This window comes from Brassica rapa, chromosome A04, assembly GCF_000309985.2.
Source record: "Brassica rapa cultivar Chiifu-401-42 chromosome A04, CAAS_Brap_v3.01, whole genome shotgun sequence".
NCBI classification, from domain to species: Eukaryota; Viridiplantae; Streptophyta; class Magnoliopsida; order Brassicales; family Brassicaceae; genus Brassica; species Brassica rapa.
The window spans coordinates 3,872,101-3,899,604 of record NC_024798.2 but is presented as its reverse complement, the minus strand read 5'-3'; the positions used below and the strand labels follow the sequence as shown (position 1 = coordinate 3,899,604).

Here is a 27,504-nt window from a genome sequence, read left to right as displayed (position 1 = left end):
AAATATCATCTATACGTAAATGAGGTGTAATAAGAGTTATCGTATTGCTAATCTTATACTATAAAGAAGAGATTCACTCTCTTCTCCTCTTGCCATGTCATCAAATAGAGGGAGGAGAGAGTGACACATGTCCCTTTTTACAATACGCTTCGTTTCATTTAAAGTCGTGCTTAATATTTGTGGGCTTCATGGTTGGGCCTTCTATTTACTCAGCAGTTCAAGCCCCAAAGCGACTATCGTGTCTTCCTCGGCTTCACGACGTTTTGGGTTCATCCGCCTCTTCTCTGCCATTAGAGAGATTTTGATGGTGGAGAAAGCGTGAATACTCTTCTTTGGGTTTTGGTCTTGACGTTTGATCTTTGTATTCATCAATTGAAACGTTCCCATTACAGATTCATTCCGTTTAGCCTCTTATTAAATTCACCAACCACGATCTAAACCTTCAATACGAGTTTGTTTTGTAGGAGGCTGTGTATCTGCGAGTATTAATAGGTTAGCTTCTTTCCTCTCAGAACCATCTTTTCAGTCTTTGTAAGTAGCAAAGTAAGCTTATTCTTCAAGCAAGTTGGCTAACTCCAAAGTTTTCCTCTCTAATTTGAAGTCCAGTTTATGTTCTTCAACTGTTGAGGTTAGATTGATGCTGGGAGGCGACGAATGTCAGGCGCGGTGGGAACTCATGGGAAGTTGATATGCCGTTACTGGATTCAAAGGTAAGCATGTTCTTATGCTCCTCATAACAGTGACTTCAAATTATTTCTATTAAAACTTTGAAACTTATTTTTTTTAGTAGCTTTTTATTGGTGTTTATCAGATGGTAGATTTTATATCTCTTTCTGTTTTTCTCTTTTCTCTCCACAAGATCGTTTGATAAACAATTCGGACCGCTTTCGATCGTTTTTGTCTTATCTACAGTTGGCACAAACCACATGGTGGTGGAAAATCTTTGCTGCCGCCGTTCATTGTGAAGTGGGCTTCGTCGAAAGGCTATGGCGAAAGACTCTTTGTGAGGAGATGAGGATGAGAGTTCTTACTTCTCTTTGAAGAGATTGATCGACGGTTCAAGACAATTACTCCATTAGCGCCGGTAAACCTGTGGGGAGAGCTTTCGTGGTGTTTGGTTTACTCACCTGCGGCGTGAGGTTCAATGGAAACACCGACTCACTTCATATTCATCTCTTTGGGACTGACATCGCCGCCGTGGTACATGCCTTTTTATTGTCGGTATGGACATACAGAGCTTCCATTTACGTTCATGGAAAACTTGATATCTGTTCTCAGCCGTAGACCGTAGTTCTTTAGTTTATGGTGATTCACATAAGGGGGATAATACAAGCTCTTCTTCTGAAACACATGTAGAAAATGATACTCTTCAAACTGCTGCTTTTAATGTACGTTTCTTAAACCATCCACTTTACCTTTGTCTACTTAATTCATTTTTGTGGCTAACATACTAAATTAACCAGAGATGGCGGGGAAAATAGCAAAAAAAGGCTGATGAGAAAAGCTACTCTTCTGTCGTTGTGGCACTTACTTCATGGACTTGCAAATGATACATGTCTTTGCTTAGATTTTGGCTTGCAATGGGGAGCGAAGAGAAAAATAAAAGTGGATTGATCTTACTGGCGAGATTGATGTATGCAATTCAATCAAGACACCTGAAGGCTCAACAATTCAAAAGCATCCTACAAAACAGAGATATGGACAACCATAAAATATCCTCCATACTGTCTATGTTTTGAGATTCAGAAGGTGACATGCTCTGTCTCCTCAAAAACAAACATCTGAATAGTGGTTGCCTCTAGCTCTAGCCTCAGGAGAGTGGGAAGCCATTTTGAGAAATCCAGAATCAATCCTATCACAGCTATCATCTTCTTCAAGAATGGTTGGTTAGATCCAGAGTGATGACCCAAACAATGATTGGATTAAGGGTTTCTTTGCGACTCTCTTTACGCGAGAGCGGATAAAGGTCAAAACACAATGTCTATTGTCGTGAGTGTTTGTTGTTCACGTCAAAATACGATCAATTAGGTGTTTTCATATTTTAATAATTTTACAAAAAATTTTAAATAAATATATTATCAATTCATTAACCATAAGAATAAATTATTTTCATGTTTTTTGAAATATTTGATAATTAATTAAGTATTAAATTTTTGTGCATGATAAAAAAAAATATTTAATTACATAAATTAACTTGAAAACATTAATATATACATAGATTTATATTTATTTTAAAAATATTATGATGAAAAATATTTTTGGATAACATGATATAAAATCGTTTTAGATAATGGTGATTTTCAAATTAAAGAAATTTGTTTTGAATTTATGGGTAGTTATATATTAGGAATATAATCTAATTATTTATAAAGATAATAACAACTTTAAACGTTTTAACTTTTAACAGGGAAACGAAAAAATTACTTCACAAATAATAATATAAATATCTTTAAATTCTTTGCTGAAATATTTTCAGAAATTATCACAATGAGTGATTTTGATTGTCCTAAAAAAATATCTTAGAAAAGAAATTATTCATTTTTTTATTAATATAATATTTAATATTAATAAAGTAAATAAAAGATAAAGTTAACTATAATTTTATAGGATAATTTGACAATATTATATTTACAGTTTACAATTTATACTATAAAGAAGAGATTCACTCTCTTCTCCTAAGAATGGTTGGTTAGATCCAGAGTGATGACCCAAACAATGATTGGATTAAGGGTTTCTTTGCGACTCTCTTTACGCGAGAGCGGATAAAGGTCAAAACACAATGTCTATTGTCGTGAGTGTTTGTTGTTCAGGTCAAAATACGATCAATTAGGTGTTTTCATATTTTAATAATTTTACAAAAAATTTTAAATAAATATATTATCAATTCATTAACCATAAGAATAAATTATTTTCATGTTTTTTGAAATATTTGATAATTAATTAAGTATTAAATTTTTGTGCATGATAAAAAAATATATTTAATTACATAAATTAACTTGAAAACATTAATATATACATAGATTTATATTTATTTTAAAAATATTATGATGAAAAATATTTTTGGATAACATGATATAAAATCGTTTTAGATAATGGTGATTTTCAAATTAAAGAAATTTGTTTTGAATTTATGGGTAGTTATATATTAGGAATATAATCTAATTATTTATAAAGATAATAACAACTTTAAACGTTTTAACTTTTAACAGGGAAACGAAAAAATTACTTCACAAATAATAATATAAATATCTTTAAATTCTTTGCTGAAATATTTTCAGAAATTATCACAATGAGTGATTTTGATTGTCCTAAAAAAATATCTTAGAAAAGAAATTATTCATTTTTTTATTACTTATACTATAAAGAAGAGATTCACTCTCTTCTCCTCTTGCCATGTCATCAAATAGAGGGAGGAGAGAGTGACACATGTCCCTTTTTACAATACGCTTCGTTTCATTTAAAGTCGTGCTTAATATTTGTGGGCTTCATGGTTGGGCCTTCTATTTACTCAGCAGTTCAAGCCCCAAAGCGACTATCGTGTCTTCCTCGGCTTCACGACGTTTTGGGTTCATCCGCCTCTTCTCTGCCATTAGAGAGATTTTGATGGTGGAGAAAGCGTGAATACTCTTCTTTGGGTTTTGGTCTTGACGTTTGATCTTTGTATTCATCAATTGAAACGTTCCCATTACAGATTCATTCCGTTTAGCCTCTTATTAAATTCACCAACCACGATCTAAACCTTCAATACGAGTTTGTTTTGTAGGAGGCTGTGTATCTGCGAGTATTAATAGGTTAGCTTCTTTCCTCTCAGAACCATCTTTTCAGTCTTTGTAAGTAGCAAAGTAAGCTTATTCTTCAAGCAAGTTGGCTAACTCCAAAGTTTTCCTCTCTAATTTGAAGTCCAGTTTATGTTCTTCAACTGTTGAGGTTAGATTGATGCTGGGAGGCGACGAATGTCAGGCGCGGTGGGAACTCATGGGAAGTTGATATGCCGTTACTGGATTCAAAGGTAAGCATGTTCTTATGCTCCTCATAACAGTGACTTCAAATTATTTCTATTAAAACTTTGAAACTTATTTTTTTAGTAGCTTTTTATTGGTGTTTATCAGATGGTAGATTTTATATCTCTTTCTGTTTTTCTCTTTTCTCTCCACAAGATCGTTTGATAAACAATTCGGACCGCTTTCGATCGTTTTTGTCTTATCTACAGTTGGCACAAACCACATGGTGGTGGAAAATCTTTGCTGCCGCCGTTCATTGTGAAGTGGGCTTCGTCGAAAGGCTATGGCGAAAGACTCTTTGTGAGGAGATGAGGATGAGAGTTCTTACTTCTCTTTGAAGAGATTGATCGACGGTTCAAGACAATTACTCCATTAGCGCCGGTAAACCTGTGGGGAGAGCTTTCGTGGTGTTTGGTTTACTCACCTGCGGCGTGAGGTTCAATGGAAACACCGACTCACTTCATATTCATCTCTTTGGGACTGACATCGCCGCCGTGGTACATGCCTTTTTATTGTCGGTATGGACATACAGAGCTTCCATTTACGTTCATGGAAAACTTGATATCTGTTCTCAGCCGTAGACCGTAGTTCTTTAGTTTATGGTGATTCACATAAGGGGGATAATACAAGCTCTTCTTCTGAAACACATGTAGAAAATGATACTCTTCAAACTGCTGCTTTTAATGTACGTTTCTTAAACCATCCACTTTACCTTTGTCTACTTAATTCATTTTTGTGGCTAACATACTAAATTAACCAGAGATGGCGGGGAAAATAGCAAAAAAAGGCTGATGAGAAAAGCTACTCTTCTGTCGTTGTGGCACTTACTTCATGGACTTGCAAATGATACATGTCTTTGCTTAGATTTTGGCTTGCAATGGGGAGCGAAGAGAAAAATAAAAGTGGATTGATCTTACTGGCGAGATTGATGTATGCAATTCAATCAAGACACCTGAAGGCTCAACAATTCAAAAGCATCCTACAAAACAGAGATATGGACAACCATAAAATATCCTCCATACTGTCTATGTTTTGAGATTCAGAAGGTGACATGCTCTGTCTCCTCAAAAACAAACATCTGAATAGTGGTTGCCTCTAGCTCTAGCCTCAGGAGAGTGGGAAGCCATTTTGAGAAATCCAGAATCAATCCTATCACAGCTATCATCTTCTTCAAGAATGGTTGGTTAGATCCAGAGTGATGACCCAAACAATGATTGGATTAAGGGTTTCTTTGCGACTCTCTTTACGCGAGAGCGGATAAAGGTCAAAACACAATGTCTATTGTCGTGAGTGTTTGTTGTTCACGTCAAAATACGATCAATTAGGTGTTTTCATATTTTAATAATTTTACAAAAAATTTTAAATAAATATATTATCAATTCATTAACCATAAGAATAAATTATTTTCATGTTTTTTGAAATATTTGATAATTAATTAAGTATTAAATTTTTGTGCATGATAAAAAAAAATATTTAATTACATAAATTAACTTGAAAACATTAATATATACATAGATTTATATTTATTTTAAAAATATTATGATGAAAAATATTTTTGGATAACATGATATAAAATCGTTTTAGATAATGGTGATTTTCAAATTAAAGAAATTTGTTTTGAATTTATGGGTAGTTATATATTAGGAATATAATCTAATTATTTATAAAGATAATAACAACTTTAAACGTTTTAACTTTTAACAGGGAAACGAAAAAATTACTTCACAAATAATAATATAAATATCTTTAAATTCTTTGCTGAAATATTTTCAGAAATTATCACAATGAGTGATTTTGATTGTCCTAAAAAAATATCTTAGAAAAGAAATTATTCATTTTTTTATTAATATAATATTTAATATTAATAAAGTAAATAAAAGATAAAGTTAACTATAATTTTATAGGATAATTTGACAATATTATATTTACAGTTTACAATTTATACTATAAAGAAGAGATTCACTCTCTTCTCCTAAGAATGGTTGGTTAGATCCAGAGTGATGACCCAAACAATGATTGGATTAAGGGTTTCTTTGCGACTCTCTTTACGCGAGAGCGGATAAAGGTCAAAACACAATGTCTATTGTCGTGAGTGTTTGTTGTTCAGGTCAAAATACGATCAATTAGGTGTTTTCATATTTTAATAATTTTACAAAAAATTTTAAATAAATATATTATCAATTCATTAACCATAAGAATAAATTATTTTCATGTTTTTTGAAATATTTGATAATTAATTAAGTATTAAATTTTTGTGCATGATAAAAAAATATATTTAATTACATAAATTAACTTGAAAACATTAATATATACATAGATTTATATTTATTTTAAAAATATTATGATGAAAAATATTTTTGGATAACATGATATAAAATCGTTTTAGATAATGGTGATTTTCAAATTAAAGAAATTTGTTTTGAATTTATGGGTAGTTATATATTAGGAATATAATCTAATTATTTATAAAGATAATAACAACTTTAAACGTTTTAACTTTTAACAGGGAAACGAAAAAATTACTTCACAAATAATAATATAAATATCTTTAAATTCTTTGCTGAAATATTTTCAGAAATTATCACAATGAGTGATTTTGATTGTCCTAAAAAAATATCTTAGAAAAGAAATTATTCATTTTTTTATTAATATAATATTTAATATTAATAAAGTAAATAAAAGATAAAGTTAACTATAATTTTATAGGATAATTTGACAATATTATATTTACAGTTTACAATTTAAAAATTACATCTTTCATTTTATTTTTTGAAAACTACATCTTATCAGATGTGAAAACACATCTTTATCCACTTAAAATTTTAATAAATAAAACTAAATTCGAAAATAACAATACTAATATAATTATTTGTATTTAAGATTAATCTATGTTTGAGATGAATGTGTTATTTTACTATTAAAATTTTAAAATAACAAGATTTTTTCTTCTTCTTATAACTGGTTTGAAAAGCAACAATTATATTATGAAAGGAAAAAAATATGATGTGTGTTGTACCTTTATTAAGTTTTTTTTGCTTAAACAAAAGTTTTTTTTTGCTTAAATTGTATAAAAGAAATTGCACAACAACCCTAATACCCCATACAAAAGTAATCATCTCATTTCTTACATATATGTACATTCTTCTGCAAATCATTTTCTATCAAATAAGCTTTAAATCCAAATTTTGTGAGAATTTTTTGTTATCTTTCATAAATTTTGTTTCTCTGGTTATTTTCATAACATTTTCAATTTTGAAGAGAAATATATGATGTGAGAAAGAACAGAAGATTAGAATTTAAGAAATGAGTTACACTTAAAAGTATGCAAACAAACTTATGAATGAAAGGTAGAAGAAACTAAGGAGAGAATGCTTTGTAAGAGAAGACACTAAAGACGTAGGATAATGTTGTTTTTTTAGGTGTTCGAAAAAAAGGGGGAAATTTTAACCTATAACCAGAAAAAACTATATTTCACCAATTAACCATTTCACTCTCTCTCTCCTCTTTTTTCTTTTTATCTCTCTCAACCCTCTTACTACAAAACTAATATTTTCTCCCAATATAGTCAATCAGCAAATTAACTAAAAAAATGTTATTTTTTGTTGTTTTTAATAAAATTTGAAAATATATTTTAACAAAGATATTGTGTAGATATTATTAAGATTTTGCTTTTAAAAACATATTTTTGTTAAAATTATTAAGTTATAAGTTATAATAGAAAATTATGATAAAAAATAATAATATCCAAATTGGACGGTTTAATCAATTCACCTATACAAAGGCGTAGTTTTCACAAAATATAAATAATAGTGTAGTTTTCAAATTAAAATCTCATATAAGTGTATTTTCCAAATTTTTCCTATTATCTTTTGTATTTTATTTATTTTCAAGATAATATCTTGATAAATTATCAGCTAAATAATTAAAATTATTTATTAAAATTAATAATTTAATTAAAAATATGACTAAACCTAAAATTATAGAGAACGTGAAAAATCAGCAAATTTACTTCTCGAATAATTTTATAGATATATTTTATAATTTAATTATGTACGATAAAAGTATTGTACAAATTATATTTATAACTTAGTCTGTAATATTTATTTGAAAAGGTCTAATCAATATACAATAGGATATAAGATTCTAACAAACAAGTATGAGTATAAATAGTAAAGATAGTTTCATATTATCTATTTATCTGTTTTAAAGTAGTTTTAATTACAATGATAAAATAAAAATCAAAACCAACATGTTTCCTTGAAGGTCGCGAGTCACGTGTTAATTTTAATGATGGCAAATAACATGTTCATAAATCATAAATAAATAACATAAATCATAGTCAGTTCATGGCAATGGAAAAAATTGGAAACCAATACAATATATTAAAAATTCTTCATTTAGTTCCACAAATATGAAAACTCTGCATTGTAAATCCTACAGCTTCAGCATATAGATACGAAGATCATGTCACACTCAAACATGGAATTCGTACAGACAACTAACACACAACCTCATAAATAATGTGAAATTATGAACATCCTATTATCCCGCCCGCAGGGCGGACTTCTTCTAGTATATTATAAAAGCAAAGAGAATAAAGCATATTCATGTACTTTGTGTGATGATTATGTTGGTAAGAGAACGGAATCAATCAACTTAGAGCAAAGTTTCATTTATAGTAAAACAGGTCCAATGAGAGTTATTGTATTGCTAATCTAATTGTATATATAACACTCGGTCCAGTTTAATTTTTAATTTCGTATAATTCAATTGGTTTACTTATAATAGATTAATTGTTGGTTTACTTTAAGTTGTCCGGTTTTATTGTCATAGTAGCGTGTGCCAATGGTGTGTGCCAATGCCTAAACCTATCAGTAGTATCCATACTTATCTTTAAAACTTATCGTTTGTATTAATATCAGTTTTTGGTGCCAATATTTCAAAACTTAGAGACAATCTATATTATACTAAAAGGGGATATAAGCTCCTCTTAGAGTGTCCACATAGACACAAAAAATCGTCCAATCAGAGAGTCCGAAGTTGCCACGTCATCTCATTTATTTTTTCCTAAAAAATGAAAAAACAATGCAAATGAAAGGATCAAACCCAGGTTAGTATGACATAAATATATGACAGATACCACTCAGCCATTGAAACTTTATTGGACACATATACAAGAATCACTAAATATGTAATCACAAACTCTTATGTACATTTACAATAATATAGATTTAACTTTCAAGACTCCGATACTTTGTTTTGTAAAAAAAAAAAGTAAGTGACTAAGCTAATATATTCTTTGAAAGTGTGAGAACATTGACAAATATGAAAAAGCATAGATTTTTTTTTCGTGACAAAGTTAAGAATTTTGTAAAAGTAAGTTTAACATATAAATTTTCGTGACAAATATGAAAAAGCATAGATTTTTGTACAATTTTGACAAAACAACTCAAAACATAGTTCTCTAATGTCTTAATAAAATATTATTTAAGGGTGCAATAATTAAATATATCAATTCAATAAATTTTGTAATTTATAGACAAAACAATAACACAACAAATTTTGAAACATTTGTTTAACCTATCGATTTATTTTCATGAGAATCCAACTAAACAAGATAAAAAAAAAACAATTAGCTTTATTTAATTACCATTTTTATTCAATTTTGAATAATTTCAAATTGTAATAATGTATTTTTTTGAAGTTACAAAAAAATAATGTTTTTTCTTTATTACACTAGCATTATATATAGATTTCATATACACAAATAAATATAATATTAACAACATAAGCTTGCTTTCCCCGATTCATATGAAAACTTTTTAAGTTATCCACCAAAGCAAATTAATTAAATCAATCAAATTGTTAGAATACAACAAATTAATATATAATTTTATTTTAAATTAAATTATTTAAAAAGTGTATTTTCATTAAAAACAAAATAATAAATAAGTAAAACTGATTTGATGGTAATTTTTATGACATATATATATTATGTGAAAGAAATATAAGCTTAATATGGAAAAAATCTTAAATACAAAAAACTCTAAAATTAACAAAAAAAAACTAATAAAAATTAAACTATGATATCATCAATTGAAAGCTTCTTTGCCATCCAAAAGTTTATTATTAATTAGCATCAGTTATTTCAAGATGTTTAAGAAAGGATGGACTTAAATGATATATGAACTATGAATAATAGTACTTTGTAAATGTGACTTAGATAAAAAATTTGCACATCATTTCCAGTTCTTTTTGATGCATAAATTCAATTTCTTCAGAGCAGTTATTCCACAAAGAGATCGTATGAGATGTTGTTTTGATATTCAGATTTGTTTCTTGAATGTTAAGAAGATTGATAACTGTAAAAATGTCTCTTTCGAACATTATATGTCTGTAACTGAATCCCCAACATGAGACAACTTTGTTTAAAAAGTAAATAATTTTATTTTTCTTATATTATATAATAAATTTATATTATTTACTGATAAGAAAAATATAGTTATTCATCTATCACTAATATCTATGCAAATATGTTAATCAAGTACAACAATCAAACAACATAATGATTTCCACAAAGAAAATTAAAAAAATATATTTATATTCTTTAAATAATGTAATACAATATTATACATTATTTTTTTAAAATTGAGAAATACATATATACCAATTAGACAAATTAAGCGATAATTAGACAAATTTGATTTTTTTTGCCAGCCAAAAGTTTATTATTAATTAGCATCAGTTATTTCAAGATGTTTAAGAAAGTATGGACAAAAAATAGGATTGACATAAATGATATATGAACTATGAATAATATTTTGTAAAGTTGACTTAGATAACAGATCTGCACATCCATTTCCAATCCATTTTGATGCATAAATTCAATTTCTTCAGAGCAGTTATTCCACAAAGAGATCGTATAAGATATTGTTTTGATATCTTATATATTAAAACAGAAGTCACAACTTTGATTCATGTGTGATTTTTCTAAAAATAAACCTAATAGACCTATTCATAGAAATTCATGTTATATTTAATCTTTAATCTTATCATTTAAATTTTGGGCCTACCAAAACAATTTATTGAGCTATCAATAATTGGATTTAAACAATAGATAATCCATTGGATTTATAGTCGTATAAGTTCTGTTTGTGCATAATATTCTATAGCCAATTTAAAATTTTATGTAAGTATAAATATGTAATCATCAAAGCATATTATTCCTCCGTTTATTTGGTGTGTTTTACATTTGCTATAGTTTATTTCTAGCAAATTACTGACATAACATAAAGCAAAAATAAATCCTCAAATATAACATAAATATAAAAAAAACAAGTACTAATAGTAGCAATGACATTGTCTTAAACAACCGTAAAATATATTTTTAGTGACTAAGATTACCTCAAAGTTGAAATTTTATTTTCCATGGTATTAAATACTCTAACATAAAAAAAAGAATTCTAGTAATTGAAAACTCAATCTCATTCTCTTAACATAATCACACTTACAACCAACTAAACATAGAATACAATTTACACAAAATTATATATTTCTTGGTTTATACATTGAATTCTGCGCTACGCGCGGATCTGCCCTAATTCAGATTTGCTTCTTGAGTATTAAGAAGATTAATAACTGTAAAAATGTCTCATTCGAATATGATATGTCTATAACCGAGTCCCCAACATGAGACAAATTTGTTTTAAAAGTAAATAATTTTATTTTTCTTATATTATATAATAAATATATATTATTTACTCATAATAAAAATATAGTTATTCATCCATGACAAATAACTATGCAAATATGTGAATCAAGTACAACAATCAAACAACGTAATGATTTCCACAAAGAATATTTAAAAAATACATTTATGTTATGTAGTCTTATTTTATATTCTTTAAATAATGTAATACAATATTATACATTATTTTTTTAGAATTGAGAAATACATATAATATCTTATCCGTGCGTAGCGCGGTTAAAAAATCTAGTGTTAATAAGATTTCAAAACTTAGCTTTCAAAATATCATAAACCCTAAAAAATATTTTAATAACAATTTGAATCTATTATTTATATTATTAATTTCAGTTTTTAGTGCCAATATTTCATATTCTGTTACAAACCAATAATCTATGTAGATACATATATGAAAAAAATTGCCAAATCTTTTACCAAAAAAAAAATATTTTTTTACCGAATAAATCTCAAAACCAGTACTCCAATGAATGTATAGTTGTCTAAATAAATATAACTCACAAAAAAAAGATAACCCACAAAATTTGCGATCCCTATATAGACTCAAAGTAATAACTAAATATCTCAAATGTAAAACAAAATATAAATGTATTTATTGTGGATTTTGTTATTTTAACCTAACAACTTATAGAATATCCACATAAATATTTAAAAATTCACTCAATTTTTTTGGTCACCTAATTTATCCGAGAATCTGATATTTATCCAAAAAGTCCAAAATGTGATTTTTTCAATTTTTTTGAAATATCCAAATACGGGAACCATAACCAAATTGAAGAATGGAAACTTCTTTTTTTTTAAACACTTGAAAACTTCATTCATGAGCTCATTTGTAAGTGTTGCTGACTTAACATTTAATTTTCGGCATAACAAAGCTTGCACTGTCTTTTCGCAATTAGGCGTACAGCGTGCCATTAGCTAGCGGCATAGGACCCGACTCGGCGTCAGCGGCTTCGTGCCGCACTGGAGTGATCCAATATATGGTTCATCATATCATTATTATCCAAACAAAACTAATATAACTAAATCAAAATGAATATCCATAAATAACTAAATGATTCATATATCTCTTAAATAAAAAAAAGGAAACCATAACTGGAACCAAACCGGAAAAAGCCGAGGAGGCCTACACTTAACAAAGGAGCCACTCTGCCAAGTTCACTCCCCGAATAATCTTAACATGAACTATTTCACCAGGTTTATAAAAATGGGTTCGAACAAGGGCAAATCTCCAAAATAGTACCTTTCTAAGTTTATATCACAAAAATAGCACTCAAAAACTAAAATGACCAAAATAACATTTTATCTTTTGAAAAATTTAAATTTTTTTATTTTTCAAAATTTGAAATCTTATCCTTAAAACCTCACTTCTCAACTCTAAACCCTAAAACCTAAACTCTAAACCCTAAACCCTAAATTCTAAACCCTAAACCCCACCCCATGAATATTATTTTTGTGACTTTTGACCTTGAGTGCTAGTTTGGGAACAAAAACTTGATTTAGTGCTATTTTGGTCTTTTTTTCTTCGAACAAACAAGGTCAGGAACAAACTAGAAGAGAACCGAAATTACCAAACTTCAAAGCCAAAGATATTACTAAATTAACTAACAAATAAATCAAGAGAATTTGTACTCCCTACACACAACATATTCCCTATTTGCACTCCATACCCTATTTCCCCCCATTTTTTTTCCCCCCATCATCACCTTTTTCCCTCAACTCTATGGTATCTCACTTCTTTTTGTATATTGAGCTAATTTACTCATAAATCAATACATTATATTTATTATTAACTAAAATAATACAGTGTTTTAATCAAAATGTAGTAATCCTTTCTATTACCAGTCTTAACCAATTAAAAACTGATCTAAAGTTAATAATGGAAGCTGATGAGGAAGAAAAATAAATAATAAAACAAGAATATTAAAAGGGTCATTTCCTCACCACGCGTCCATCAGAGACCTAAGGAGCTCTTATTTCGAACGATAGTCTTTCCTTCCAGAAACTTCTCGACATAAAAAAAAGACTTGCGGCCTAGATCACTCCACGTGTTTTTAACATGATGTGGCAATCTGACGTGGCACTCCCTAAACACCCGGATTTGATTCTCCCACCACTCATTTTCCTCTCTCTCTCACTGAGTCAACTCGTCTCTCTCTTTTCCGTTTCTCAGTTTCTTCTCTGTAACCAAGAACGTTAAAAAAAACGCCGATTCGTCGAGAAAGTGAAACGCAGATCGATCACTGAAAGCAGACTTAGATATTCTGGTGGGTTTTGATCATCGGAAGAGTCTCTGCCATGAATGGGAACAACGGAGGATCAGTTAACGCGAGCGTGGTTTACATGTCCGGCTACTTACCAGGAGCCTCGCCGGAAAAGTCTCCGATTCTCTCTCATGTTCCCGTGCGGTTACCGGCGGCTGTCCACGGCGGAGGTTCATGGAAAGACGTATGCGGCGGCGGTTGTGGATTCGCTATGGCGATCTCAGGTTAGGGTTTTGGTTAAAGTCGGAAGCTTTGTTTGGTTTTGTATTCTAATGTTGGGGAGTTGTAGAGAATGGGAAGCTTATAACTTGGGGGTCTTCTGATGATGAAGGACAGAGCTATGTGGCTTCTGGAAAGCATGGGGTAAAATAAGATGATTACTTTTTTTTTTGTCTTCTTTGCTTAGAAGTTGACTCCATTCTTGTCTTCCTGTGATATGATTGTTTAAGGAAACTCCAGAGCCGTTTCCACTTCCTACCGAGGCTCAAGTCATACAAGCTTCTGCAGGATGGGCACATTGTGCCGTTGTAACAGGTTATTGGACCCTCATGCTCCTGCAGGATGAGTTCATTGTTCTGTGCTTAATGTGCAATGTTTAGGATTGGTCAATGAAATTGAAACTTTAGAAATGATTAATGATACCTGTAAGGCTGTAACTCATGTAAAGATCTTGATTAGTCTTAGAATGCAGAAACTAAAGAAAACAAGGAACAACTCTCAATTTTTACTAATCAAATCATACACTGCTTACGAACTGTATATATGACTATATGTTTTTTCTCAAGAGTTGTGTGTGTTGGTGTGTATAGAGGCTGGTGAAGCGTTTACTTGGGGTTGGAAGGAGTGCATTCCATCAAAGGACGTTGGTGGGAAGCAGCAGAGTGGCTTGACTGAGCAAGGTACAAATGCATCAAGCGGTCAGAATGAGAACCGAAAGGTGGGGGAGGAACCAGTGAAGCGGAGACGGGTTTCTACCGCCAAAGATGAAACGGAAGGTCTTACATCTGGAGAGGACTACTTTGCTACAACACCTTCGCTTGTGAGTGTTGGCCTTGGAGTGAGGATCACCAGTGTTGCTACTGGTGGTCGGCATACTCTAGCATTGTCAGGTGAAGTTTAGAAATCCAAGATGAAGCAGCAACTAGTGTTTTTAGCCTTAGGTTATGTGAAGCCTGAAGATTGTTTGAGAATGATTGCATCTTATGTGTCATGTTTCTGCGGAAGTTTCAGATATAGGACAGGTTTGGGGTTGGGGATATGGAGGCGAAGGGCAGTTAGGATTGGGTTCCAGGATTAAAATGGTTTCAGCTCCTCATCTGATACCTTTCCTTGAATCACCTGGCTCTGGAAAAGAAAGATCTTTTGTATTGCATCAAGGGACAGCAACCACGTCAAGAGTTCCTGGTCAGTATATAAAGGCGATTTCTTGTGGAGGGCGTCACAGTGCGGCAATTACAGGTCTGTTGTGACTTCGGAGTTATCCATTATTGATTCAACTAGCTTGGCATGACGTGAAAGCTATCTTGTGATATATGTATTTCTCAAGTTGGTATCAAAACTGATCTGGAAAATGTAGTGATTTTTTAATCTTGATTGCTCGTCCTTCCTAGTTGCAGATTCTGGAGGGTTAATAACTTTTGGCTGGGGACTCTATGGACAGGTCAATGTTTCATTTCTTACTTATCTTTGTCTGGTTTACAAACTGATGGAGTCTTGAATTCAAATGCTTCCTGTTGAGCTTCTCTATTTTCTCATGCTAACCCAACACTTTTCTTGGTATGTAGTGTGGCCATGGAAACACAAATGATCAGCTAAGGCCCATGGCTGTGTCAGAAGTGCAGAATGTAAAGATGGAAAGCGTAGCAACTGGATTGTGGCATACTATTTGCATCTCTAGTGATGGTAAAGTGTTCGCCTTTGGTGGGAACCAATTTGGGCAACTGGGAACTGGCACTGATCATGCTGAGGTACATTTCTTATAATATAAAATTACTGATTTCTAATTGAAAACGTCTGAAATGTTGTGCAATCATGAACTGGAACATCTTCTGATATAGACCATACCGAGGTTGCTGGATGGGCAGAACATGGAGAACAAACATGCAATAGCAGTTAGCTGTGGAGCGCGACATAGTGCGGTTTTGACAGGTATGGTTTTTCAAATGTTAATTTCAAAAAAAGGGAACTCTCCCAACAGAACTGAGCACTAGCAACTTGGCATTTGTTTTCAGTCGTTTTAAAGAGACGAAACTAAAGAGCCCTATGAGATGCTGCACCTTGTCTTCAGGTCCCCTTTTGAATTGTTTCAGTTTAAATTTGTGGTCTCTCTTTCAGGAGAGTAAAAGTTATATCCTTATAGAAACATTTAGCTGTTCGTGAAACACCTTGCTTTATATGATATATGCCTGATGCTCCTTTAAGTTTACTTCACGGTAAAATATACGTGAAGACCGTATTGAGTGTGTTCTATGTTTTGCTTATTCACCGAAATTTCTGTTTCTGCAGATGATGGTCAACTGCTATGCTGGGGATGGAACAAATACGGGCAGGTATGATGTTGTTCTTGTTTTGTTTTTCCTCGGTTTGCTTTGCTAAGTGGTTATCAATGTGTAGTAGTGTATCTTAGTTGCATCCCTCTTGTTACTCAACAGCTGGGTCTAGGAGACACGATTGACCGGAACATTCCAACACAAGTCGAGCTCGATGGCTGCAGACTGAGAAAAGTGGCGTGTGGATGGTGGCATACTTTACTTCTAGCTGACTCACCCACTTGAGCCAATCACCAGATCCTCCGTACAGGACATTTTCAGGGTTTCCATCTTGTGAAAGAGCTGCTTGTAGGTTTGATAGAAGCTGTACATACAGAGGATATTTTCTGTATGTGTGTTTCTTCTTCTTCTTCTTCTTCAATCTTTCTCTGTCTTTTATGTTTTTCAAGGGACAGATCTCTTTGACTTTGCATTGTATTATATGGCAAATTTGCGGAACAAAACAATAAATCAGCTTGGTATGAAAGAATCTTAGGTTTCTTCTGATGAATGTAAAACAGTTGGATTTGTTAACATGAACAAGAGTTGGATTGGTTTTGGACTGTGACCAAGGCAAACAACCCTGTTTCTTGTGCGCAAGGTGTTGTGGGTTAAGCCAGTGTAAGGGATATAAGCTTAAGAAACATTGATTTGAAGCAAAAATGTCACGTCTCATCAAAGCCAGTACAAGATGGTGTCGACATTTAAAAGAAACTAAACAGATGCTAAGATCCAAAACGTGACATGAGAAGAAAGGGCAATCTGAAACCAAGTGACGAAAGAAAGCGCCACAGCAATTTCATACCTAAGACATGAAAGTTGGTCATGGATACCACAATACTTGAGATCTTTGGCATATAAAACCACAACTCCTGCTGATGAACACGCAGCTGCAAGAGATAACATTGCTGTCACCTGCCAACAACAAAACAAATTCATTACAAGAAGCAAACTCTATCATTACAGATGAAGCAGACAAAAGCAATGTGGGTGTTGCATACCCAATCACCAACGACGAATAAGCTAACCAAGATTGGGTTTTGGAGATCTTTCTTGGTCCTCAGAGCATAAACATCAAGACACGCGAGGGCAAAGCTCCACAGCAATTGAAGACCCATTGAAGCAATCAAGTAGCTAAAAACCAAACCAAAAAAAAAAAAAAAACAAAACGTGGTTAAGAGAGAACCAAATCAACACTTAAAAAAAAAACATACCAGAAAGCAGTGCGACCAGAGAAGTCGGCCGCAGAGACCATAACTCCAATAGAAGCAGCAGAAGAAGCACATTGTCCGATTCTCAGTAAGAGACCACACACAGTTCCTGGTCCTCCGAAGATCTTCTTCATCTCATCCCAATGTTTTAAAACCCCCCAGAAAAATTGCGATGAATCAAGCGAGGAAAGAGGAGATGCAGAGGAGCTTCATAGGTATAATTGGGCACCACCTACTACTACATACGAGTTTCCTAAATTGCGATAGATTCTTTTATAAAGCTGGACTCTCAGCGGTGGTGTCCGACGTGGCCGACAAATATATCTTTTGAGGAATTTGGTAACTCTTTTTGCTATTTTAATTGAAGGAATAAAATTATAATTAATATAATATTGTCTTTTGTATGAACTATAGATTTTACATAACAATTGTATGATCATCATACTATTTGGATTGTTATTCGGAATGACAATGACACTCATTTTCTTGTTAGCTAGCTCTAGATTACTCTTAAGATTGATCGAGTTACTACTTGTAATAGAATGTTTTTCCAAGTTAAATGCACTTTATGTTTTTCTTATGGAGACAAATCGAAAACTCTTTTTTTTTTTTTGCAATTACATAATGGGGAAGTTCGGAAGATGTAATTTAAAGATGGTGTAGTGAAATTTTGTTTTTGATCAAAACGTTCCTGTAAAGAAAAATTACGAGAATAGTAACTGAACCGTAGAATATGATTCAGCTGCCACCAAAACTTAATTATCTTTCATAAACCAGAAACTCAAAATACTTGTTTGCAGCTAGAGAGAAAATTCAACAAAACATCCCAAAAATAACAAAGAGGCAAAGCGCAGCAGCTTTTTAGATTTCTCAATCTCTCTCACTCACTCACAGTTGTTTGGTTTCGACCTTCTTCTTCTGCCAGAGCCTGTCCACGCCACTGTCTGCGTCTCCCTGCAATTCATGTTTCATTCAATCAAAACGTCCATAACCAAACACAATCCTGAGCACGGACATTATAAAGTAAATTAGTGGAGAGCTATAACAACAAACCTGAGCACGGACGAAACCGCAGAGCGCAAGTGTGGTGAACTGTCCAGTGTAGATACCATCGGCATCAAGATGGCCAATGTTAAGCTGAACAGATGCATGATCCTTTGATGTGATCAATCTGTTTGTAGCCGAGCTGCAAATTTAAAATCCACCAGACAACAAAAGATTCACAGCTTAGCAGATGAAGATTATTAATCAAAGATAATTAGCTTCCTAGGATTAATTAACAGCATAATGTAAAGAAAAAGATATACCATTTCCTTGGAATGTATAGCTCTGTGACGACTCCTTCCTCGTTCTGCATGATTATTGCTTGGAAAATTCGATCTGATCCATAACAAAACCGGTGACAAAAATATTACAAAATGTCTAATAAAGATTCGCTAGCAGAGAAACATATGAACAATGAAGTGAAGAGTGATCTCAAGCTCTAGATAAAGAGATCATCAACAGTAACTGCTAATATTCTACACGATACGAATGCTTGTCACGCGTTTAACAGTAAAACATAGAACGATTAACAGCTTCGAAATTACTGGAAGAAGAATCTCTTACCTGAGAGGATAGAGCAGTTCGGCGGCGATGGAAAAACAGAATAAAAAGCAAATTATGTCATTTATAGTTGCGAGCGAGCTCTTAGGGTTTGCTTATATCGCAGTAGATGTTAAAGACTACTATACCCTTCATGTTTCTGAACTAACTTCTCAGAACCGAACCGAGCGGGTATATAAAAATAGAACCGAACTACCAGAATCTAAACCGACAGCCGACAGGTATTTGTGTATGGGTTTCTACAGCGACTTCAATTGTATTTTTGTTTATCTTCTATTCACATATGTTGTCACATGAATCTACGAGCTGATCCTACATAAAATATCCCCTATATATTATTTGAGAAGCATTACAACATTTTTTTGTACATACATGTCATCACTAGAATGATTCTTAGAATCCTTAGAAAAATATGTTGGTCCATCTAAATATATAATAAACTTTTTATTAAACTAACCATAAATACATTATTAATGTGCTTCATTATTTCCATAAATAAAATTACGGAATTATCTAATATGACTAAAGTATATATGACAATTAATGACTTTGAATAATAAAGATTTGATAAAAATAAGTGTATGTTATATTATTTTGTTTAATTTTAAACTATTAAAATAAATTAAACAATCATAGTAACCATTTAATAAAAATTAAAAAAAAATTTTATATGTTGTATTTTGAATTTTTAAAAACGAGTATAAATTAGTAAAACCATTAAAAGTTTCACATTCAAATTTTGTGATATATGCTTTAAACTTTTTGTTATGACATGATACAAATAATTAAAAAATCATATAAGTTGAAAGTGTCATTTAATAAGTATTAAAAATAATATATATATAAAAATATATATGTATATGCATATTAAATTATATGTCATATAAGAAAATAAATAAATATCTTAATTTTGAAATTTACTTTTAACAAAAAAAATTTGAAAAAATATTGACAAATTAATTTTTAAAAATATTAGAAATTATATAAACTATTAATCCCACAGTGAAAGTTTTGTTATCAGTAATTTAAATTTTTTGCTATAATAGATACAAATAATAATAAAAACATGAGCAAAAAGCATCATTTAATAAATATTAATATTAAAATATACTATATATATGTTACTATCATTTAAATTTAATTATATACCATATCAAATAGAAAAAAATATTTTTTTAGATTAATAAAATTTATTTATATGTTCGCACCAACTTAATTATATAGGTAATAGTTACTGACTTTTTAATTATTCAATATATATTTATTGTTTCATAATAGGTTAGAAACATATAATATATAAAATAATTTATATATATAATGTTTATCCCGCGCAAGGCGCGGATCTTAACCTAGTTTCACTAGTATTCTGATATACACATTTACACATTTCTAGACCATGAGGAGGACATGAAGCTTGTGCAAGTGCTTTATGCCTTCAATTCAGATGTAACATTCAGTTTGGAATCAATGTCTTTTACAGGATAAAATCCAAGATTTGTAAATGTTTGATATATTTTCACTTTGGGTAAAATCTCTACCTTTTATGATTATAAAATATAGGGAAAATTAGAAATATAGGACACTTTGAACTTTGATTTGTCACAATAAGATTTTGTCTAAGTTTTTTGTCTTATTAAGATTTTAATTAATGTTAATACGATTATACCCTTAGATTATTGAAATTTTAATTTAATTAAAATATAGAATGTTTATTAATTAGATTTATTTATAATTGTTTTTACATTAGGGATGGAAAGAAAAATCAAAAGCATTAAAAGTTACGTAATTGTGTCTGTTTCATTTTTTCTTCTTCCACAATTTAAGGCACGACATTTTTTCACAAATACCTTTATGAGGTTTCTGTTCTCATCTTCTTCTTTATCTTCTCAGATTATTGTCTTCATCTTTACTTGATATCCTTCTTAGCCTCTTTGATTTCGCATTGTGTCATGTGAAGATGGTTTATAGCATCTTCGATTTTATTTCGTATTTGATTTGATGGGTGATTTTCTTTTGTTCTTGATTAGATCCTTTGTTAAAGGCGGCCATTAAATCGGAGTCACCAAAATTATTTCACGTTTTTAAGTTTTAAAACCTTGAAACTGGAAGATACATGCTAAATCTACAAATTTAAACCATACCCAACAAAAAAATGCAAAAATAATGGACGAAATCAATCAAAGAAAGCATGGCGGCTCTGTAAAAATATCTCTGTAACCCTAAAAACAGTCGAGGAAGATGATGACTTATTTACGGTTATGCCATTAATGAAAATAAACACTAAAAAGAGCAAAATGCACTTCTTGGGGATCGAACCTGACAACCGGGCAACATAAACCTACCCAATTCCCACTAGGCCGCTTCAATAAATGATGTTCTCTATACAAATCACTATGCAATATAAACAATTTTCTGAAAATTGAAAAACAGTGTTTAAAATTAATCCCCGATTAATCGGTATTTAGTAAAGATATTTAAAAAAAAATGGAACTTCCATATTTTTGGTTTAGACTAAATTTATTAAAGATATTAAATAAAATATTCTTTGAGAGATTTATGATATATTTAGTTTAGATTCAGGAAACATCTTCAACTGAATATGGAAGTTTCCATATTTTCCGGATTTACCTAGAATATGTATACTACCTACGCAGAACAAAATATAGTAGGCGAGAAACATATTCTTCTTTAAGGCGTCATATAAGGTAAAAGACAGAACAAGTTATGTAACATAATATAACCGACCTATATCATTGAGTTGTGGCTATATATCGTTATCAAACTGTAGGTAGACCGAAGACATCTTTCTTGATTATAACGTAATCAATTCTATTTGTGCTAGATTATACAAGAAATGTTAGTTTACAGTATATACCCTAGATATATCTATGTTTAAAACTTAGAATCGGACATATAAACTAGGTAGATTACCAAAATGAGTTTTCTAACTGTACCTAGAAGAGAAAATAAAATATGATTCCAATTTTTTAAAAAAAAAGTTTAAACATATATATTGTCATACTTATGTTTCCAACACTTATCATATTTTTTTTACATTTTTAAAATTCAATTTACTATTTTTCTCATTAAAAAAGGGTAAAACATGTCCAAAATTGCCAAAAGTATGAGAAGTCTTATTGTGACAAACAAAAGTTCAAAGTGTCCCATTTTTCCAATTTTCCCTAAAATATACACAGCTTTACACTCGATGAGAATGTTATTACAAATCACAAAGCCATTGGTTCCAAAAATCTAATCCTTCTCACTGGTTCAAATAATATCTGAGGTTATCAGCTTTGGGTTGGTCTCTGATTTTAGCCATCGCTCTCCGTTCTATCTTCCGGATCCCTTCTTTGCTAACCCTAAGCAGCTTCCCAATCTCTTCCAAGGACTTGGGCCTATAGTCTTCAAGACCATAACGTAGAACCATCACTTGCTTCTCTCTAGCCTCTAGCCCTTCTATTAGATTATGTACCTCTCTCCTTGCGCTCTGCCTCATCACAGCCTCCTCTGGACTCTCCATCGTCGTGTCTGGTGTAAACTCCTGCATACACACACACAGCAAACAAACATTGACTCACAAAACCAAAACCATGCAAAAATAGCTTAAATCTACACAAAACCAAATATTTTTTATAACAGTTTATGAGAGAGGATGTTGGTTCAAAAGGACATACCAGGAACTTTGTGGTAAAGCAATCCCCAACTTTCTTGTCGATTGAACCAACCACTTTCAGGCATTGGTTAGCTGCTCTAATCTTCTTTAACGAGTACCCTGTTAGTTTCGAAATCTCCTCATCAGCTGGATACTTTATCCCCTGGCTCGTTTTCAAGGTCTTGCGAGCCTTTTGTATCTGACTCATTGTTCGGATTATTGACGCCTGCCAAAATAAACAACATCGATCACAGAATGAATACAAGTGAGGTTCTTTGGCTTTTCTAGAAATGAAAAATAAAATTAATAATCAAGAATGCACAAACAGGAATGTGGACGCCTCTTGCATGCCGTGACACCATCGTGGACATCGATTTTCTTATCCAATACTGCACATACGTCGAAAACTTGTAACCCCTTGTGTGATCAAACCTCTCTGCTCCTTGCAACACTCCCACATACCCTGCCTGAAACCCACATTCAAGAACATTAGAAACAAAGGAACTGTAAACACAAAGTTTCATGTGCAAAGGTTTGACTCTCATACAGTTCTAAAGGAGAGAAGATGAACCTGAATCAAATCTTCGTGGGCGATCCCGAGACCACGATAGTTTCTTGCGAGGAAAAGAACCAAAGACCGGGTGCTTTTCACCAGTTCATCTCGACAGTACCAACCGAAATGTAGATTGCGCATGAGAAGTTTCTCGTTCATCCCTGCTGCTTCAGCCCAACAAATCATACTCGCTACCTTACCACTTTCCTCTTCCAGTTTCGTTCTAATCCTCTCCATGTCCGCCACTAACTTCAATAGCCACATGAGAGTGTCATAAGAACTTCTTGTTAAACTACAAAGGATTATAAAAAAAAACAGTTAAGAGGAATATTTCACACTGAACCTTGACTCCTTGTGACATCTCAGCCTCGTTTCTAGATATCCTCTCTCTTTTCTTTCTATATTTTGATGGTTTTCTCACTCTAGGGACATCAACACCCTCCCATATGGTTCTTGAACCCAGATCATCACTCCCAGTCATCAAACTCGACCGTCTTGCTTTCTTTCTCAGTTTCCTTGTTGAATGCACAAAGGTTTTCTGTTCTTCTGTAGTATCCACCAACTCAGGTGTTCCTGTGTCAGGTAAGCAAGAAGCGGTTGACGAAGCTCGGGACCTAGATAGACAGGTGTTGAATAACTCAGCAGCCCCCAACTTCCTCATTTGCAGCATAATATCTCTTTCCATTCTTAAAGACTCCAAGGCGACAAAAGTTTGCTCTAGTGCTAAAAGGTTCTTCCCTAGTAGATTGTACTGCAACATGCTACGAGATAAATTGGCTTTCTCTGAAGAAGAAGAAGACATTCGTTCTCCAACTAAACCCACGCCAATATTTTCCTGAAGACATGGCAACGAGTACTGAGAATCACAAGAAAGGAAAAAAAAATGTTTTTGCAGGGAAGTACAACAGACCTTTGGATCTTTGAGCTCTACATAGACGTTTTCAGCAGTTGCAGAAGCACAGCCACATGCTTTTAGAGGATGATCTCTCTGGTGAAATCTGGTTTCCTCTTTGAGTGAGGATAGGAACGACCACCTCGACGCAATTCTAACTAAAAGGATCAAGAAACCAAGAGAGATCATGTAAAATTTATCTGAAATTGCTGAAACAATTGTTCAATCAATTTGCTCAATTTACAGAACACAAAGTCTCGATAACAAAGATTAAACAAGGAGTTTTAGAGTAACTCTATAATAGAGTTTGAGTTTGCTCCAATGATACTCTATTTTAGAATAGAAAATAGAGTGATGAACAAAAAAAAACAAGTTACTCTATATTTGGGAGTAAATTTATATTTGGGAGTAAACCTATTTTTCACTCTATTATAGAGTGAGAAAAAGAGTACCATTAAATCAAATTTATGTGAGAAATTGCTGAAATAATTGTCCAATCATTTTGCTCAATTAACAGAAATTAAACAAGGAGTAATAGCAATTTCATGTCTGAGTAGATACTTTGACTTTCTCTCGAACCATAGTAATTTTATTTGGGTATGCTCTATATACTGCCTTTGGTCAACCCTCTCAACAACTAAGAGATCCATTCGAGGAACACGGGGACTAGCCACTTAGAGCCATCTGATTCATCTCAGTAAAGAACACTATACACACACACAGATGCAAAATCTTGATCATAAATCTTGAGAGGATCTTGTAGTACTCACCGAAGAAGGGGAGAGGAGTTTGGTCGCATCTCAAGAGAGAGAGCCAATGTTTGATCAAAGGATGCGGAGGTACAAAGACCTGATCATTCGCAGTCAGTTACAAACTTTCTAATGAAGAAGAGAGAAGGGAAGAGGAAGAAGAGGGGATTATTATACCAGCATACTATTGGTTGAGGCCATACTCGATCGCACCAAGATACGTGGACGAGAAGCAGACGAAGATGACGAAGAAGAACCAACCATCTGTATAATCCGAAATTCAAAGAATGAAAGAAGCAAAAATCAGCAAAAGAGTAGAAAGTGTATCCATCCATACCTGTTTGGGAATTGGGAACGAATTGAAGGAAGCCATTGACGAGAGGGAGGGAGAGAGGGAGAGAGGATGGAGATGATATTAGTGTGTTGTGTATTGTATGGTCTATACGACTCTCTGTTTCGTTCGTTGCCACACTTTTTCTTTTTCTTTTTTGGTGTGTTTTGTGCCTTTTTTTTTACTTGCGTAATTTTGTATGGACGTTGGACTATACTTAGATAACGAAGCACGACGTCGTTTTACATTCTTTCGATCGAACCATTTTTATTTTATTTGTTTATTTATATTATAATCAAAATATCTGTTGTTAAAAGGAAAAATCAAAATATCTCAAGCTAAAATCCAGATCAATTTTAACAACTGTCTGCTTTACTAGTGTTTATTGTTTTGAATCGGCTCCATTGAATTAGTTGTTCATTCTCGTTGGAAAGAATGTTTTACACCATATTAATGTTAGCGCCGATTGCACCTAAAGAAAGATTATGATTTCTGCCCAAATTATTTTCAGTTTACAGAAGAAAAAAACAGATTAATTTCTAACATTTACATGATAAGTTGTTTTTGTCAATAAAAACACACCATCAAGTGAAAAAGTAGCCTAAGCACACTATCAAGTGAAAAAAGTAGCCTATCAAGTGTCAAAATCAGTTTTGATAAAAACCATCTTTTATGACATGTTTGATCATATGTACCATTAGATCTGTTCAAGTTATGGATTTATACACATTAGAGTATTTCTAGTGTATTATTCTATTTTTTGTCTTTTAAATTAAAGTAACTTCATAATGGACTAAATTTCACTCATATCTTAATATATTTTGTAATGAGAAATAGTGTAACGAGTAAAAGTATAAAATCATGTTCTATTTATGTATGTTTTTTTCTATGATAAATGTAAAATCAAGTTTGCTATAAAAATGTAAAATCAAGTATAGTTCAAAATATTTTATTATAAACTTCATTTTAAAACGAAAAATGGAATTGGAGAAACTCTTAACCAGAGAAATGGTAAATTCACCGCATCACCGCAGTTATGTTTATAACCTTCAGAGTAAAAGTGATACGAAATTAAAGTTTAATAGTTCTTAGTTGTTTAATTTTAACAATCAGCCAGAAAGTGTAAAACTCTATCAACATCATTTTCTCTGTACATAATAATCATATCAGGTGTGACTGGTGATCATTTGAGGAACACTAGGAACAAATAAAAAAAAGAATGAAGAGGAATGAAATTAAAGGAATGAATGAGAATGATTGTTCCTTCTCAAAAATAATGAGGAATAATTTTGCTTTGTTATTTTCTACAAAAAAAATGAATGATAAGGAATAGAAATGAAAATTAATTCCTCATGAATAGTGTATTTTTATGGGAACCATAAACAATTGAATGTTTCTTCTCATTCCCTTGGTCACCAATCACACCTATCAAGTTGAGCGGGCGTTGTGGTCCAATGGTAGTGGACAGGCTTTGGATGCAAATATATTTCGGGTTCAATCATCTTTCCGCAGAAACTAAGTCATATTGTTCTGTTCACCACGACTGCGAATACGTCCGTATGAATACCTGGAAGAGATCCTGCCGTGGGTTGCTACACTTTCACCCGAAAATTAGGTTTGTGTATTTAATAGACATGGATTTAGTTTTTTTTTTAAACAAATATATATATCAAGTAAACAAATATTCTATATCGAATTATACGTACACATGTTACAAGCGGGATAACAACATCAGGACAACTAACGAGTACCAAATCGCATGGAAGAAGAACCCAAGCTCGGTCTTGTTGACTTCACATCAAGCATATACAAAACTCATTGTTATAATCACGAGTAATCAGAACTTCAGCAAGAAATGAATAACGAAGAAGATGAACAAACCCACTATTAAATTAGAACTAGATTTCAAATTAAATTGAAGGAATCGTAAACTATGTCAGCTGCATATTTAGA

General features: G+C 32.0%; 4 protein-coding genes across 7 annotated transcripts; 1 reads left to right on the top strand and 3 right to left on the bottom strand.

The window, feature by feature from the left end:
* The first annotated feature begins 13,883 nt into the window (after positions 1–13,883).
* Positions 13,884–17,060, top strand: LOC103863279 (ultraviolet-B receptor UVR8). Of its 3 annotated transcripts, XR_631939.3 has the most exons (11): positions 13,884–14,251; positions 14,317–14,390; positions 14,477–14,561; positions 14,837–15,136; positions 15,258–15,485; positions 15,638–15,687; positions 15,812–15,994; positions 16,085–16,175; positions 16,259–16,314; positions 16,533–16,576; positions 16,679–17,060. XR_631939.3 is itself a non-coding variant. In XM_009141038.3 (10 exons), exons 1-10 carry the CDS (start codon positions 14,062–14,064, stop codon positions 16,799–16,801), a joined length of 1,368 nt encoding a protein of 455 aa, XP_009139286.1. In that variant the 5' UTR covers positions 13,885–14,061; the 3' UTR covers positions 16,802–17,060. The 3 variants fall into 3 exon arrangements, 2 of the variants coding, with proteins under 2 accessions (XP_009139286.1, XP_009139288.1); XM_009141038.3 differs by lacking the exon at positions 16,259–16,314 and having other exon boundaries at positions 13,885–14,251; XM_009141040.3 differs by lacking the exon at positions 16,259–16,314 and having other exon boundaries at positions 13,886–14,251; positions 15,644–15,687.
* A 126-nt stretch (positions 17,061–17,186) lies between these two features.
* LOC103863278 (CASP-like protein 5B2) lies at positions 17,187–18,225 on the bottom strand. Its single transcript, XM_009141037.3, has 3 exons — positions 17,770–18,225; positions 17,557–17,689; positions 17,187–17,470 (listed from the first exon to the last, which is right to left on the bottom strand). Exons 1-3 carry the CDS (start codon positions 17,898–17,900, stop codon positions 17,270–17,272), a joined length of 465 nt encoding a protein of 154 aa, XP_009139285.1. The 5' UTR covers positions 17,901–18,225; the 3' UTR covers positions 17,187–17,269.
* Positions 18,226–18,470: 245 nt separating this feature from the next.
* Positions 18,471–19,531, bottom strand: LOC103863277 (40S ribosomal protein S21-2). Of its 2 annotated transcripts, none has more exons than XM_009141036.3 (4): positions 19,375–19,531; positions 19,074–19,146; positions 18,820–18,952; positions 18,471–18,720 (listed from the first exon to the last, which is right to left on the bottom strand). In XM_009141036.3, the coding sequence occupies exons 2-4, from the start codon at positions 19,121–19,123 to the stop codon at positions 18,655–18,657; spliced, it is 249 nt and encodes an 82-aa protein (XP_009139284.1). In that variant the 5' UTR covers positions 19,124–19,146; positions 19,375–19,531; the 3' UTR covers positions 18,471–18,654. The 2 variants fall into 2 exon arrangements, with proteins under 2 accessions (XP_009139284.1, XP_033145940.1); XM_033290049.1 differs by having other exon boundaries at positions 19,074–19,150; positions 19,377–19,415.
* Positions 19,532–22,484: 2,953 nt separating this feature from the next.
* Positions 22,485–26,027, bottom strand: LOC103863276 (RNA polymerase sigma factor sigC). The gene is made up of 9 exons (XM_009141034.3): positions 25,558–26,027; positions 25,398–25,484; positions 25,242–25,320; positions 24,490–24,629; positions 23,923–24,414; positions 23,598–23,828; positions 23,353–23,493; positions 23,049–23,252; positions 22,485–22,915 (listed from the first exon to the last, which is right to left on the bottom strand). Exons 1-9 carry the CDS (start codon positions 25,591–25,593, stop codon positions 22,634–22,636), a joined length of 1,692 nt encoding a protein of 563 aa, XP_009139282.2. The 5' UTR covers positions 25,594–26,027; the 3' UTR covers positions 22,485–22,633.
* Between the last annotated feature and the right edge of the window lie 1,477 nt (positions 26,028–27,504).

Coding starts and splice junctions, on each gene's coding strand:
- LOC103863279 (XM_009141038.3), top strand. CDS start 14,062: ATGAATGGGAACAACGGAGGATCAGTTAACGCGAGCGTGGTTTACATG. Junction 15,688..15,811: donor GCTGGGGACTCTATGGACAG/GTCAATGTTTCA, acceptor CTTGGTATGTAG/TGTGGCCATGGAAACACAAA. Junction 16,577..16,678: donor GATGGAACAAATACGGGCAG/GTATGATGTTGT, acceptor GTTACTCAACAG/CTGGGTCTAGGAGACACGAT.
- LOC103863277 (XM_009141036.3), bottom strand. CDS start 19,123: ATGCAGAACGAGGAAGGAGTCGTCACAGAGCTATACATTCCAAGGAAA. Junction 18,953..19,073: donor CTATACATTCCAAGGAAATG/GTATATCTTTTT, acceptor TTAAATTTGCAG/CTCGGCTACAAACAGATTGA. Junction 18,721..18,819: donor GCGGTTTCGTCCGTGCTCAG/GTTTGTTGTTAT, acceptor CATGAATTGCAG/GGAGACGCAGACAGTGGCGT.
- LOC103863278 (XM_009141037.3), bottom strand. CDS start 17,900: ATGAAGAAGATCTTCGGAGGACCAGGAACTGTGTGTGGTCTCTTACTG. Junction 17,690..17,769: donor TCTGGTCGCACTGCTTTCTG/GTATGTTTTTTT, acceptor TTTGGTTTTTAG/CTACTTGATTGCTTCAATGG. Junction 17,471..17,556: donor TATTCGTCGTTGGTGATTGG/GTATGCAACACC, acceptor TGTTGTTGGCAG/GTGACAGCAATGTTATCTCT.
- LOC103863276 (XM_009141034.3), bottom strand. CDS start 25,593: ATGGCTTCCTTCAATTCGTTCCCAATTCCCAAACAG. Junction 25,321..25,397: donor CCTCAACCAATAGTATGCTG/GTATAATAATCC, acceptor GCGAATGATCAG/GTCTTTGTACCTCCGCATCC. Junction 22,916..23,048: donor GCTTTACCACAAAGTTCCTG/GTATGTCCTTTT, acceptor GTGTGTATGCAG/GAGTTTACACCAGACACGAC.